The 16,374-nt window shown below is 35.5% G+C and overlaps 1 protein-coding gene across 1 annotated transcript in view; it reads right to left on the bottom strand.

Annotated features, from left to right (window-relative positions):
- WDR44 (WD repeat domain 44) overlaps positions 1–16,374 on the bottom strand; it is an 84,171-nt gene that overhangs the window by 34,639 nt on the left and 33,158 nt on the right. The window contains exons 3-8 of the mRNA XM_012791034.2: positions 13,639–13,713; positions 8,180–8,810; positions 7,541–7,671; positions 6,383–6,478; positions 4,598–4,734; positions 3,362–3,445 (exon numbers count right to left, since the gene is read on the bottom strand). Of these exons, the coding sequence (XP_012646488.1) occupies positions 3,362–3,445; positions 4,598–4,734; positions 6,383–6,478; positions 7,541–7,671; positions 8,180–8,810; positions 13,639–13,713 (1,154 nt within the window). The remainder of the gene's footprint in view (positions 1–3,361; positions 3,446–4,597; positions 4,735–6,382; positions 6,479–7,540; positions 7,672–8,179; positions 8,811–13,638; positions 13,714–16,374) is intronic.

The raw sequence follows: 16,374 nt of genomic DNA, 5'->3' as shown, positions 1-16,374 counted from the left end.
GATCCCATGTCTTAAAAAGGAAAACACACACACACACACACACACACACGCACACTTTACCAATAAAAAGAAGAGGATTCTATTCTACAAAATAGAATCCTCTTGCAAACTAAAATGGTCCCTTGTCCCTTCTCTTTCAGTTTTGGTATTTGCATGTAATAAAATTAGGCTGCGCTTTTCCAGTAGGTACTCCCAAACACAATGTAATACATGTATATAGCTGAAGCTTCTATAAATAGGACATATTTATTAATTGCTTCCTCAATTATCTAAGTCTCAGATTTCATATATTAAGATTGTAAAAAGCAAAGCACAGCATATGATATTTAAAACCAAAAAAAGGCTGAATGCGGTGGCTCACACATATAATCCTAGCATTCTGGGAGGCCAAGGTGGGAGGATTGCTTGAGATTAGGAGTTTGACACCAGCCTGAGCAAGAGCAAGACCCCATCTCTACTAAAAATAGAAAAATTAGCTGGGTGTCTTGGCATGCACCTGTAGTCCCACTTACTCTGGAGGCTGAGGCAAGAGGATCGCCTGTGCCCAGGAGTTTGAGGTTGCAGTGAGCTATGATGATGTCATTGCACTCTACCTAGGACAACAGAGCAAGACTCTTTCTCCCAATAATAATAAAAAAAAACCAAATATGTACAAATTGGGAGTAAATTTTTACCAATTCATGGGAGCTCTTGAGGGACAGTATTTTTAGAAGTTTCTAAGTTATATATACAAAGATGTTCACAGCAGCACTGTTTAGAATAGATTAAAAAGTGGAAATAAACTAACTTTTCATCAAGAGAGGAATGGAATACAATAAAATGAATGAGGTAAACTTTAGTTTTTTAAATATGCTAAGCTCTTAGTCACCTCAGGGGCTTTGCATGTGTGGTTATTTCTGCCTAGAACACTCCTTCCCTGGCTAATTACTATTCACTTTGGGGGACTCAGATCAAACAGCTCTTTCTCAAAAAGGCCTTCCTTGACTTTAGATCAGCTTTTCCTGTATACAGTAGTTATCCCTCATCCGCGGTTTTTGCTTTCTTTGGTTTTAGTTACCCTGGCCAACTGCAGTCTGAAAATATTAAATGGAAAACCCCAGAAATAAACAATTCATAAGTTTTAAATTGTGCACCATTCTGAATAGTGTTGGTGAAATTTCATTCCATCCTGCTCTGTTCCAGCTGGGACATGAATCATCCCTCTGTCCAGTGTATCCACATTGTATATGTTACCCACCCTTTAATCACTCAGTAGTCTTCTCTGTTGTCAGATGGAAAGAACAGTATATATAGGGTTCGGTACTATTTGCAGTTTCAGGCATCCACTGGGAGTCTTGGAACTTATCTCCCATTGATAAGGGGAGACACTATTGTATATTCTCACAGCACCTGGAACTTTTCTTTTATATCAATCACTACAAATGTCGTTAGATTTATCCATGTAATTACATGTTTAGTGTCTGTTTCTCCCATTTACCTGGAAGCTCTATAAAGGCAGAGACTATGACTCTCTTTTTAACTGTTGTATCCCCAGCACCTAACTCCCATGTCTGGCACACAGAAAGACTGCAATATATTTACTATTGGTGCTGATATAAAGAGATGTATAATACATATTAGATTTTACAAAAAAAAAAAAAAGAAAGCTGATAAACTATAGGCATAGTATAACTCCACTTTTGTGAGAAAAAAATTATATAGAGAATACATTAAGCTATTAACAGTGATTATTTCTAGGGGTGAGACTGAGAAACTTTCTTCCCTATTTTAATCATCTCTGTATTATCTTTGATAACCAGAAAACACAGATGATAAATAAACTACTTTTAAAACCACTATAAGGTCTTTACTACCTATAACTCTGTAGTTATATTTTCTGGATAACTATAGGTTTACTACCACTTTAAAAGCCAAGAAAACAGACCTTTTAATCATTCTGGATAAGAATGTCTGTAAAATATATACTTTAATGCCTTCTTAAATGGCATTTAATGTTCCATAAGATTCTTTCCTTGATGAATAGATTTATTGTTATCATCTTTACTATTCTTTAACACACTTGGGTTCTTTCAAATGGATTGCAGCTGGGCCATACTATTGGTTTCCCCATCAGCCTTCAAGGCAATGGGACAGGACCTAGGGAAACCAGAACCCTGGGCCAAGCTCCTCTAGCTCTCAGCTGCCTCATCAGTTTACCTCAGCATTCAGTGCAAATATTATCATGTTCTATATGTGTCATGGCATACAAAAAGGTTGGAAAGCACTGTTGTATGAAATAGCTGTGCTATGTTATGAGTCCTTTTATAGTTTTTCTGATTACTGTCTTACTGCCATTCTTATAAGTCCACTTACATGTTGTCAGTTTGCTACTTCTATTTTGCTATGAGCTCAAACATTGGATGACCAGATTTTTAGAAAATGACGTAAGAAATGAAGTATAATGGCTTTAAACAAAACTGAGGAGCTTTTCTCTTAGAAAAATGAGTTTTAGTGAGTAAACTATGTGACTTCTCTCCTGTATGCTTATCTGTCTCAAAATAATTCCTCATCCTCAGGTCCCCCATAGTTGCCATTGATAGACATCCAAGTTCCAGATATCTGAGGTGTTATCATGTACCTGCAGCATTTTGGGTACATCTCTTCTAAAAATTCTCAATGCTTTCTTTGATATACACTAGGGAAAGACAAGACTCAAGTAGAGAATTCACTCTGGACCTTACACTCAATTATTTCCAATTTAGTGAGTTGTGTATAATCAAGCAAAATCTATATGCCTATCACTGAGCTAGACAATTGTAGGGGAAACAGAAGTGGAAAACATTGTGGCATGATCACAATCCTTTTGCAACATATGGTTTAGCTGTTTAACATGTACTTGTCTTGCCTTTATAATAAAAAAAACAATTTTTAAGATAATATGTGAAAGGGAAAAGGTTATAAACTATAGGTTATCACTGAAATTGAGAAAAGAAAGAAATTTTCTATGAACTGGAATAGTCAGGAAGAATCTCATATATGTAGTCAGATTTAGAAAGACATACAATTTGTAGAGATGAAGAGAAAGAAAAGACAACTTCAAAGATGATCATGTTCTTCTTACTAACACTTCTGGTACCTTATCAGCAGAAAAACAACACAGGTATGATGCAAAGCTTATTGGTCATTTAATATATATATGTCAGATGCCTTAAAATTAACCAATATAGCCTCAACGAACTCATAATCCATCAGTTGGAGGCAAAGAATAGTGGTGGTGGGTGGACACATAAACTGGATAGAGCAGAGACTTAAAATAGCATGGCAGTTCTCATATTTTTAAATAAAAGCTTGCAATGAAGAAAAGGAATATACTGTAACTCACGTTTTCTGTTTTAACCTTCCACCATCAGTATCTGTTGGTTGAGATTGTAACTTCTCTTCATCATCTGACTGTGCTGCATCATTACTGTAAGAAGGGAAGTTATTTTAAAAGAAACCATTTCTCCTACACTTCTCAAAAATCTATATTTACATTTACTATGTAATTAGCGAATCAAAATAGGAAAAACTATGTTAATAAGATTTATATAATTTTAATATAAATGATGGCCCTGAGAATTTAAAGGCTTAAGAGATTGAAGAATAGAATCTTTAAGTAAGCTACAATGTAAAAAATATAAGTGAATGCAATTTAGGAACTTAGGAAAAATCTAGGCCGGGCGCGGTGGCTCACGCCTGTAATCCTAGCACTCTGGGAGGCCGAGGCGGGCGGATTGCTCAAGGTCAGGAGTTCAAAACCAGCCTGAGCGAGACCTCATCTCTACCATAAAAATAGAAAGAATTTAATTGGCCAACTAATATATATAATATAAAAATCAGCCGGGCATGGTGGCTTGTGCCTGTAGTCCCAGCTACTCGGGAGGCTGAGGCAGGAGGATTGCTTGAGCCCAGGAGTCTGAGGTTGCTGTGAGCTAGGCTGACGCCACGGCACTCACTCTAGCCTAGGCAAGAAAGCGAGACTCTGTCTCAAAAAAAAAAAAAAAAAAAAAAAAAAAAAAAGGAAAAATCTACTACAAGCATCATTTTTGCTTAACAAAATGTGCTGCACAAAAATGATAAAGTAACTTGTAGACATCTTCCTCCCCATTCATCAGGTACATCATATATCATATTTAACAAAAAAGCTTTTGCTTTAACAGAAATTATTTCTTAAATCTATATGTATCCCACAGTAAAGTCAATCACCTCACTCTAAAGCCATCTTCTGACCCTACAAAAACAGTACAAATATTTACACAATTCATGATCCTTAAAGTGAGGTTTTAGAAGACTAGGTGTTCATTCCATATGGCTTTTTAGCCTATGTTTTTATACTGTCTCAAGTATAATATAAATCATTTAAAAAAGAGAAACTAAATATTATGGGATTTAAGATTTATATTATTTTCCCCAAGTAACTGTATGGTCACAAGATAAAATAAAGAATTACCTCTATTTTAATTCCAGATTAAAAAAACAAGACTAAATGAAACCAAATTAGGGACTATCATAGTTCATAAAAAGGAATTTTCACCATTCTGAAATATTACAAATAATAAATAATAGCATTAGGCCATACCTTACATATTCCTTTGTCCTTCTCATAATGTGTAGAGTGAGAGGATTAATACCTGTTGGTAGTTTCTCTTCTGCAAGACTCAAAGGTATTTCTTCTCCAGTATCTAGGTTCTTAATCATTACACTGGCTAAAATTTCCTGAGGTTAAAAAAAACAAAATCACACCAAGATGATCTATAATTGAATTATGCTTTTGAGTCTACAAAATCATCAAAAATTTATGTTAAGGGCTTTTTAGATACATTCAATACTGTGCACAATAATTTTTAACATTTTTATTGAGATATAACTCACATACCACAAAATGCACTCATTAAAGCATATAATTCAATGTTTTTTAGTATATCCATAGAGTTGTTCAATCATTACTGCTAAATTAGAACATTTTGATCACCCCAAAAAGAAAACCTCTACCCATAGCAGTCACACCTCATTTCCCTTTCCTCCCAGTGGCTGGCAATTACTAATCTACTTTCTATCTCTATGGATTTGTCTATTTCAGATTATTTCATATAAATTAAATCATATATATGGCCTTTTGTGTCTGGCTTCTCTCACTTAGCATGATGTTTTCAAATTTCACCCATGTCATTCGTATTAATAGCAGGTATCAAGACTTCATTCCTTTCAATTGCTGAAAAATATACCATTGTATTGACATAGCATACTTTATCCATTCATTGGTGATGAACATTTGGGTTGTTTCTAGTTTTTGCTGTTATGAATAATGCTGCTATGAATATCTGTGCAAACTTTTGTGTGGACATATGTTTTCATTTCTCTTCAGTATATACACAGGATGCGAGTTGCTAGGTCATTGTAACACCATATTTATTAATAACATTTTGAGGAACTTCTAAACTGTTTTCCAAAGTATGATATTTTTTAAAAATGTGTTATTTTAAAGAAACAAAAACTAGGATTTTGCTGCAAAACTTAATTCTGAATAAATTGGCCAATAGACACATACTAAATTTTAATAAGAAACCATTAAAATAATAAAAACTATTTCATGTTTGTATAATAACATATCGATAATATCAAGTTCTTTTAAAGCCCCTTTCTATAAAATATGGACCTTGCTTTGAATATATTTGTTCTACTATGTAATGGTGCAAACAGGCAAGTTTTAAGTCAGAGATATAAGATCTAACATATTGAAAAGACGAAAACTAAGATAATCTTCAATTTTCATTTTTTTTTCTACATGACCTTTTTTCTTGCCTAACAGCAATAAGCTTAAAACTTAAAAAAATTTAAAAAAAATTGTGGTAAAGTATACATAACATAAAATCTACCATCTTGACTATTTTTAAGTGTATATTTTGGGGTCATTAAGTATATTTACATTGCTGTACAATCATCACCATCATCCATCTCCAGAACTTTTTCATTTTCCCATTACTTTTTTTTTTTTTTGGAGACAGAGTCTCACTCTGTTGCCCGGGCTAGAGTGTGATGGGGTCAGCCTACCTCACAGCAACCTCAAACTCCTGGGCTCAAGCAATCCTCCTGCCTCAGCCTCCTGAGTAGCTGGGACTACAGGCATGCACTACCATGCCCAACTATTTTTTTCCATTTTTAATTATCTGGATACTTTTTTCTATTTTTAGTAGAGACAGGGTCTCGCTGTTGCTAAGGCTGGTCTCAAACTCCTGACCTCAAGTGATCCTCTCGCCTCGGCCTCCAGAGTGCTAGGATTACAGGCATGACCCACCACGCATGGCTCCCCATTTTGTTTTATACTTTATGTTTTCAAGAATAACAACGAAAAATCTAAATCTACCTCATCAGTAAGCTCTCTCCCAGAGTTGGATCTAGGTCTCTGAGGGCCCATCACTTCACCTGCAATAGTCTGCCCGTCAGGTGCTTTTCCATTTTCCTGAAATTATAATTTTATAAACAGAAATTAGACTCAGTCAATTTCTATAAATTTTCAATTATTCATTATCACACACAGTTCTAAAGAATCCATAATTCAGATAATGGAGCCTACTGAAAATTTAAAAGGAACCCTCTAGTTCAGTCCTTTATTATTCCCAGCATGCTGAAAAACATTAGGTGCCAAAATTATTACTGCCCATGAAATAATGTCTCGGTAGTCTTGAAAACAAATAAATGTTCTATTTGAACTCGGCTTAAAATCAATTCTCTATTAAGACTGCTATTAACCTAGGCTGTATGTACATCAACATCCTTCAAAGGCAGGGGTCAGAAAACTTTTTTCTGTAAAGAGCCAGATAGTAAATATTTTAGGCTTTTTTGTTCACATAGTTCATATACAGTCTCTGTCACATATTCTTCCTTTTTTTTTTTTAACAGAACTTTAAAAATGTAAAGAGCATTCTTAGCTTGGGGACCTTACAAAAATAGGCTGCTGCTGACCCTTGCTCTAAGGCTGTAACAAGACTGTAGTGTCATATGTCCCAGTCTGAGAGTCTGTCCTACCACAGCTACCATATAAGAAACACTGAGTCCCAGAATTTGGCTGTGGTAAAATTCAGATTATCAAGTCTTTTGTATAGCCCACAGCCTAACATGTAAAGTTTATGATTAGAAAAAGAAAATTATTTTTAAAAGTCCTCAATTTTGACTAATACAGTTCAGGTAAATGAAAACTGCAGTTGGTATTTGTTAATATGAACAATATCACAAATAGTAGCACCTTTCATTTTTTGAATGCCTGCCAGCTCATTTCATCCTTCAAGGAAGGTTCTTTTCCCCCCAGTTTATCAATGGGATATCTAAGACTCAGATGCTAAACAGCTTGCTAGGCTCACCCAGTTAGTTAGCAGCAGAGCTGGACAAGGGAAGTAAAGGAGGCCAGGTCTGGGGGACAAGAAAATATTTAGCCTGAAGAAGAAAGAAGGTTCAACAATCAACAAATCAGCTAGTTGCAGAAAGTTGATAAAGCCTATATCAAAGATAACACTAATTTACCAACCTGGGCAGTAACTATTTTATCTCCACTGGTAGCACTTGCTAAATCGAGAGAAGGCTGAGAATCCTTAACTGTACTCTCTGAAGCCATATTTGTAGATAGGAGAGAATCAGACGTAATATTTTCTTTGGGAACTGCAACGATAATAACAACATAATAATAACTAGTATTTATACAGAACCTTATACATAGCTTAAAAAGTACTTTAACCTTTGTTTGATTCTTATAACAATACTGTGAGGAAAATGGCCTGATTACTCTTGCTCTTGTTTTCTATATGGGGAAATCATGGTTCAAACAAGTTAGTTAACTTTCCCAAGATTATATAGCTCATACATAAAAAGATGCAGGACTTGAATTCAGACCTTAAGTCTCCAAATCCCATGTTCTTTTTCACTATGCCACACTGCATCTCAGATGGCAAAAGATTTGAAAGCTTCAAGTCTGCGGAAACGTTCAATTCTAGTACTGTAACTTGTCACCATTGTAAACATTTTCACTTTTGTCTATTATTAAAGAAATAATTTTTATAACTTGGTCATCAGCATGGTTTTACATAGTATAAACTGAAACAAAAGCAGAAAGTTAAACAGTTTCAACTCCAACATCTCCCCACAATAAAAGTTATTTCTAAATACTTGCCGTCTAGATCTGGTGTTTTAAGAGCCTCAAACTCCAATTCACTTTTCTTTTTTCTTGGTGGTGGAGCAGGCCGAGATGGAGGTGGGGGTCTAGGAGGTGGGAAATTAGTTGGAGGGGGTGGGCGCGCTGGAACAGGCTTCTTTGTACTAGCCACTATATCAGGTTCTGGAGTAAGGTGTCTTGGGGGTTTGGCAGGAGCCACTTCTTCCACAGCACCAAAATCTTTAGTGGATAAGGAGTTTGAGGATGCAGGTTCTAGAACATCACTTTGTTTGACTTCCACTGCTTCCTTGTTCAACACTTCTGTTTCAGGTTCAGGCACATTAAGCTGTTCAGTAGAACTTCTTTTGGTTAACTTAGTGGTTTCACCTACTGGCTTCTCACAGGTATCATCAGAAGGAAAATATTTTTTTGATTCAGTTTCTTCAAATGCACTCTGACTCTCTGCCTTTTGGGATTCTTCCTGCAGTACTTGATCTATGGCTAACAGTCCGGGTATATTACTAAGATCTGTTCTAGCAACAATAGGACTGGCAGTAGCCTGATCAGAGAGTTCTTTTCCTTGGGAATCCAAAGAGTCATCTTCAAGCTGTAATACTTTCTGACTCTCTTCAATAATACTTTCAATAATCTGATGAAAGGTTAAAAAACAGTTTTTAAAAATGAAGCTATTTATAAGAACATAATAATAGCTAATCATTTATATAGTGCTAAGTATGAGCCAGGCAACATTCTTAACCCTTTACATGTTTTAATATTTACAACAACTTTGTAAGATTCCATTCCTACTGTCATTATTTTAGAAATGAGGAAAATAAGGCAGAGAGGGATCAAGTGATTTGTCCAAGGTCACAAAGCTAGTAAGTGATGAAGCTGGTACAAACCCAGGGAGTTTGGTTCCAGAATCTATACTCTGTCTTAACCATCATAATAGGGAATTTGTATTAGTACATATAGTTACAAAAGTTTGATCCACCCTGTAAAATAAAGTTCAAACCGAAACCTTCATTAAGACTCTTAATATCTGGGTTCATTTACATATTTATGTTGAATTATTTACAGTAACAGCCTGCTGGTTTGAGCCTACTTAACAAAAAGCATGAGAATCTAAATCTATGCAGGAAAATAATTCAAGTTGTTTAGCTCTGAATTCAAGCCTTTGACAAAAAGCCAGCAGAAGGAGGGAGATTAACATTTTTATTTTTCAGAGATAGGCTCTTGCTCTGTCATCTAGCTGGAGTACAGTGGCACAGTCATAGCTCATGCAGCCTCGAACTCCTGGGCTCAAGTGATCCTCCCACCTCAGCTTCCTAAGTAGCTGGAACTACTGGTGCTTGTCACCACAACTAAATTTGAAAATTTTTTAGAGATGGGTCTCGCTATGTTGCTCAGGCTGGTCTTGAACTCTTCAAGCTATACTCTTGCCTCAACCTCTCAAGTTGTTGGGACTTCAGGCGTGAGCCACTGTACCCAGATGATTAACATTTTTAAACAGACTATACCTAATACTCTACTATTTATACTGATGGCAAGACTATGAAAAGAGTTCAAACACTCAGCCTACCTTGCCTTTTTCCCCCCTTTCTTATCTGTAGCTGAAAAAAATATAGAGAGGCTTTCTATGTCTTCTATCAACATTTAGAAGAAAATATATTTTCTACCCACTCAGTCTTATCATTACTAACACATTAAATCTCCCAGCCCACTTATCCTGCCACCATGGATAACTTCTGCTTTCTCAATTTCTTAGCTCTAGAAAGTTAATGGAATGTGTTGCAGAACCATTCTGATCTGGTTTACCACAATTCTGTGCTAACTTGAACTGGATATTATTGCTGTTCAATAATATTCATTCCTGATTTCCTAGCATATTCTATATATTAGTTTATCTCAATCTTCAAGCTGTTAATCTTAGAAATTACCTCATCTTTATCAGAGGAATATTAACCAGAGTCCATCTATTAATAATTTGTCAATTAGGTAGTTATTGAGCATTGAGGACCTCAGTGAAAACAAAAGTCAGATTACAATAGGTTTAAGAATGAATAAGAAGTAAAGACATAGAGACAGTGAGTATGGTTTATGTTTTCAAAAAACTTGGCTATAAATGAAAGAGGCTACAAAAAAGTGAGCCAGCATTTTTATAAGCTGAAGAGAAGGAGCCACTGGAAAGGAACAAAGTAATGTTCTGGAGAAGAAAGAAAAGAAGGCCTACTGTGTATTAGACCCAGTATATACATTCTCATTTAAATCCAGGGTATATCCCCACCATCTTTATTATTAATGCTTAATACTTAATTCAACTGAAAAGGCTAGAACTTAAAAAGTGATACCTAGTGTCACATACATAGGCCATTTAAGCGTCACAAAGGCCTTGTGAGGAAGCTATATTACCTTCTTTCTACAAAAGCAGGAAGCTGAGGTAAAGGCATTAAGAATACTGCCCAATATCCCATAGCTAGTAAGCTACAGAGCCCAAATTGAAATCCAGGTCTTTCTTAAAAATTCAGAGATCTTTGTATTATACCATTCCACTTTGGAAGGGAAAAAAAACCCTAAATCTTCAGTGTTGGATGACATGAAAAAGAGGTAAAAGATGAAAACAAGTGTATCAGTAAGGAAGTGAGAGATGATGGAAAGAAATGGATTCAGGCTTCTTAGCCTCTAATGTCTACATGCAGATGGAAACAAGGTTATCTGCTGAACGTCAGGGGGATGCAAGTAGGTATAGTGAGCATGAGGTGAACATAAAGGTTTAAAATAATCACTATGTATAATGGAAAGGTATATGCCATAAAAGGGGTCAAAATGAGGTTGAAAATCATGTCTTCCCTAATCCCCTACCTGAGAACAATCTACCCCTCCTTTGAACTTCTATCATTCTTATTGCTCATTATATTATGAACTAGAATATAAATACAAGGCAGTATATGGGCTAGCTCTGCATATTTATTTTTTCCACACCAGATAATTAGTTTCTGGAGAGCAAGGCCCATGTTTTCTGCCTCTTGACATGCCGCCATTGTCTACGGCCATAACACCCTGAATGTGCTCAATCTCTGAAGCTAAGCAGGGTTGGGGCTGGTTAGTACTTGGACAGGAGATATGCCACCATGATACCTATTTATGGTGCCCAGCTATGTCATTTTTTTTCTAGGTTTTAGGAGGTAGCAAAAAGGAGAGAACAGTGAGAACCAAGACCAGCATAGAGATTGGTCATGCTAAAAGCACTGTTTGCTTCAGAAAGCTCACTGCTTTCCCAGTGATTATAAAATAAAAAGTGAACACTTTAGTATGGCATAAGACATTCCTATGTCTGGCCCTAACTTTGGTCTCTAGACTTATCCTCAAAACATTCTGTATATTCTACACCTCCATGCCTTTGGTAATGCCTTTCCTCTATTTCTGCCTGCTCAAGTCTTATCCATTCATCAAGAACCAGCTCTGATGTTACTTACCCCATGAAGTCATCCTCATCCCTACCTCTAAGTAAGAAGTAAAGTCTCCCTTTTGTTCTGATAATAGTTTGCAAGTTTATTTGAACACTTACTACATTTAGTTTTGTGTTTATCCAATTTCCTCTATTAAAATGTAAGCTACTTGAGGGCAAGGACTATGTCCTGGTCCAGGGTATATCCCCACAGTCTTTATTATTAATGCTTGATACTTAATTCAACTGAAAAGGCTAGAACTTAAAGGGATACCTAGAGTCTTAAGCCTCACTCTACTGCCCCACAGTGTTTTCTCCCTACTTTTTCAGCTTCTAAATTCACCTTAAAATCACCTTTTCTGCCATTAACTACAGACAGTTACTCATTTGTAATTTATCCTAAGAAAAAATTATTAAAAAAGGAAAGAAAAACTATAATGGAAAAAAACAGAAACACTGAAAGTCTTCAACAATAAAAATGGCTAGATACATTGTAATACATTTGCTTGATGGAAAGTGATGCACCAAATGAAAACTAAATACTGAAATTGTGTAGAAATATGAGGAAGACCTAAAAATGATAAAAGGTAGAATATAAAATTCTATCTATACTACAATTAGGCAAAAAATGTATGAAAATGGATGAGAACCAGAAAGGAATGATATAAATCAAGATAGCTGTTTGTTATTATATAGAATTGTGGGCAATTTCTCATTCATTTAAAAAATAGTTCCATCCTATTATGTACACTAATACAAAATACCATTACTTCTCCAAAAAGGGAAATTTTTCCTTTTAAAGGAAAAAGTATGATCAATATTAAAATATGTAGTAGATTAAATTTCTAAATTCCTTAAGGGTAGAACAATGGTTTTCCACTAGGAGCAATTTTGCCCCACAACCTTCCCTAGACATTTGGTGATATCTGGAGACACATTTGGCTATTACAAATGGGGTCAGGGTGGTGGTGGATGCTATTAGTATTTAGTAAATAGAAGCCTGGGATGCTGCTAAACATCCTACAGTGCATACAACAGTCCCCCTTTCCCTCCACAACAAAGAATTATCCTGTCCAAAATGTTAAGAGTGACACTATTGGAGAAACTCTGGGGTATAGAATGTTTCATTTTGTTGGCCTCCTCCAGGTGAGGTGGTGGCTCATGATTATAATCCTAAGCACTTTGGGAGGCTGAGGTGGGAAGATCATTTGAGGCCAGGAATTAGAGACCAGCCAGAGCAAGAGCAAGACCCCTGAGACTTCCATCCCTACAAAAAAAAAAAAAGTTAGCCAGGCATGGTGGCACACCCCTGTAGTGTCAGCTACCTGGAAGGCTAAGGTGAAGCAGGAGGATTGCTTGAGCCCAGGAGTTTGAGGTTGCAGTGAGCTATGATGATGCTACTGCACTTTAGCCTGGGGGGCAGAATGAGACCTGGTCTTAAAAAAAAAAAAAGCCACTAAAAAACTTGTATAACTGAATTAATACACAACATTTTATCTTATCTTTCTCCCTGAGTTTTATCCTATTTTCAAAATATTTCTCTTATGCTCAGTCTCTTCTAGTAAATCAATCTCTGAAGCTACATAGCACCTAATCTATCTAGCCTAGACATTGGCCATGTACATGGCACCAATTCTTAAAAGGTATCAAAGGCACTATCAGAGTAAAGACTTCCTGTAATCTGTGATTCCTAAAGACATCAGAATTTGCTGCACTGAGCTTTTCAATACATATTACTCCTGCCAGTAACCTGAAGAGTAGCTATGCCTTATTTTATTAAAGATACAAGCATAAAAAATAAAAATATTTTACAAAATATCATCTCAGGGATATATTGCCAATTAGTTAGAATATGAAAATGACTTCTAAAAAGCCTGATGTGTCTTCCATCACAAATTTGACAGATTCAAGAAACATTTACTGAACATCCACCATGTATAGAACACTAAAGGAATATAATTTTTTGTTTTAAATATACCATAATTATGATGTCTGCTATAAACTAATTTTGGCATTTTATCTTTCCAACCTTTTTTGACACATCTTGTTTCAATTCTTGTACAGTGGACTCATTTCCAACTTTGTATGCAGTGTTCTCCGATTCCTGTTTAAAAAAGAAAAGAAATAGAGACCAAATGATGATATCCTTTAAGAATATACTTAAAAGGGTACAAATGAGAAAATATAGCATTAATAAATCAAAGGCCCATAAAAGGCTTAGATGTCTATATACTGATAGATGCCCAGAGATTTTATGCCAAATGAGACAATGGGAGTTACATAAGAAAATTAACAATCAGTGATTTTCTATTATTTTACAATAGGATATTTACCTTTAAATATGAAGCTTTTTAACATTAAAAAACCGTAATGGAAGATAAAAACTTCTAAGTACTTTGGTAGTTGAAAAGGATTAAGTATTTAAGCAAAGGTTTGAATCAGAATTATTTTCTCCAAAGTATTGCTCCATAAATATGCACATATATAAAAGTATATAGCACAGAAAACCATATTCACAGAATAGTTTTCTTAAAAGTCTACATGCTTTAGATTAAAGAAATCAAGATTTAACCAGAAGTTAAACGAAGCCCCTAAAATAGCAAGAGATGATAAAAATTAAACCCACCAAAAATACATATATATCTACGTATACATTTATATACACATACGTACATATATATATATATTTGGGAGGTTAGAGAGGTTAGAAATGGATGCTGCACTTCTGCTGGAAAAAAATTAGGATAAAATAAGACAATTGTACATTTTCAAATCTTAACACAATATCCCATTCAAGCTTAAATTATTTTTATATTTATAGACATACAGCTATTTGAATGGTATTATTAACACTGAAAGGAAAAAAATAATTAATAACCTCCACAGAGCTTTTAGGAGGAAGGTCACTATAACCATTTTTGACAAATAAGGGACCCAAGGCAAATGAAGTATTAAGTATTATATAAGTATAAGGATATAATCGCAATACGCTCCATGATAAAATTACTCCAGAGATTAATATATACACTGTTAAAGATTTAATGTGCTAGCGAAATTTCTGTATGACTTGCAAAATCTTCAATCTGAAAAGCTGATTCACGGAATTCCTCCCCAGAATTAGAGGAATACTAATAATCTTATATAGATTCTTCTAGAGAAAAATTATTTCATGGACTCTTAAGTGTTAGGTAAAATCCAAACTCTACCACCGCCAATGAGGGCCTAACATGACATGGCCCCTGCCTACATTTTTGATGTCTTCTACACTTCTTATCTCCTTCTCATGTCACCCTCACAACTATACTCTGGCCAACTGGATGGTTCCTTGCCAGTAGGGTCACAGCTAAAGTGTTATTTTATCAGAAAATATTTCTCTGACCATATTAAAATAGCCTTAATTCCCTTAGCTTTCTGTCACATTATCCTATTTTTCTTTCTTGCACTTACTACCATTTGAAATGACCGTGTTTACTTGCTTTTTTTTTTTTTTTTTTGTCTCTTCCCTGCCACACTAGAATGTAAGCTCCATGAGAGCAGGGACCTTGTCTTTTCTGTCTACCATTATTTACCTAGCACCTAAAACAGTGCCTGACACTAAGTATTTGCTGAATAAATGTTGAATAATGCACGCTTTGGTTTTTCTTCAGTTAATACACACATCTTAAGTTTACATATCCTAGTTTAACTGAATCCTGGTTTTAAACTAAAGAAAATCTAACCAAAACCAATTAGTAAAATAGCCTTCACAAGATGGAGAGAGAATACTTGGAAGCTAGTCATCATTAAGAACAGTTGATGCATACATATAGAGACACACTTTCAACTGTCCTACTATTTAGGTATTTTTCAGATTATCCTCCAACAACTGTTCATTAGTAGGAAATTTAGTAGCATTGTACAACATAATTCTGTGGATATTTTCCTTAAATTAAACTAAACAAAAATATACATTAATAGTCCCTGGATCTCAATGTAATTGGTTGCAATAAAGTACTTACAAAATTCACATCCTTAAACTGACCAAAACTGCCAAGCAGTGATGAGACTTCTATTTTATTTGGCTGCTTTGCCTTTTTTTTTTTTTTGAGAGAGAGACAGAAACTTTCTCTGTTGCCTAGGCTAGAGTGCAGTCAGTGGCATCATTACAGTTCACTGCAACCTCAAACTCCTGGGCTCAAGTGATCCTCCTGCCTCAGCCTCCCGAGTAGCTGGGAATACAGGTGCATACCACCACACCTGGCTAATTTTTCTATTTTTTGTAGAGACAGGGTCTTGCTCTTACTCAGGCTAGTCTTGAACTCCCAGCCTCAAAAAAATCCTCCCACCTTGGCCACTCAAAGTGCTAGGATTACAGGTGTGAGCCACGGTGCCAGCCTTATTTGGTTTTAATAAAACTCTCATGGACTTTGAACTTTTGAATGATGGCAACTCCTATAAAGTAAATTGCTATTAAGTCACAAGTTTAAAGAAGTGATATGGCACCCACCAGAGGACCTGATCTCCAGAGAAGTTAATCAGAAGATTTCTTAATAAAACCTGGCTTAGTCAATATAGTCAGTTATGATTCTCTCCCAGTCATGTATAATAAGGTCCAGGTCTTTCTTCCAACATCTTGCTCATGGCTTTGGGGACAAAGCAATGGAGGCCAAGCATGTGCCTGCAGATAACCAACACCAGCTTGAACATACTTAAGACAGTCCTCATTTATTACCTACTTCTGGAAATGAGCTGCCTCATTACTAAAATACAGGATTTATTAAATTCT

Source organism: Microcebus murinus, chromosome X, assembly GCF_040939455.1.
Source record: "Microcebus murinus isolate Inina chromosome X, M.murinus_Inina_mat1.0, whole genome shotgun sequence".
NCBI classification, from domain to species: domain Eukaryota; kingdom Metazoa; phylum Chordata; class Mammalia; order Primates; family Cheirogaleidae; genus Microcebus; species Microcebus murinus.
This window is presented reverse-complemented; position numbering and strand designations above follow the sequence as displayed.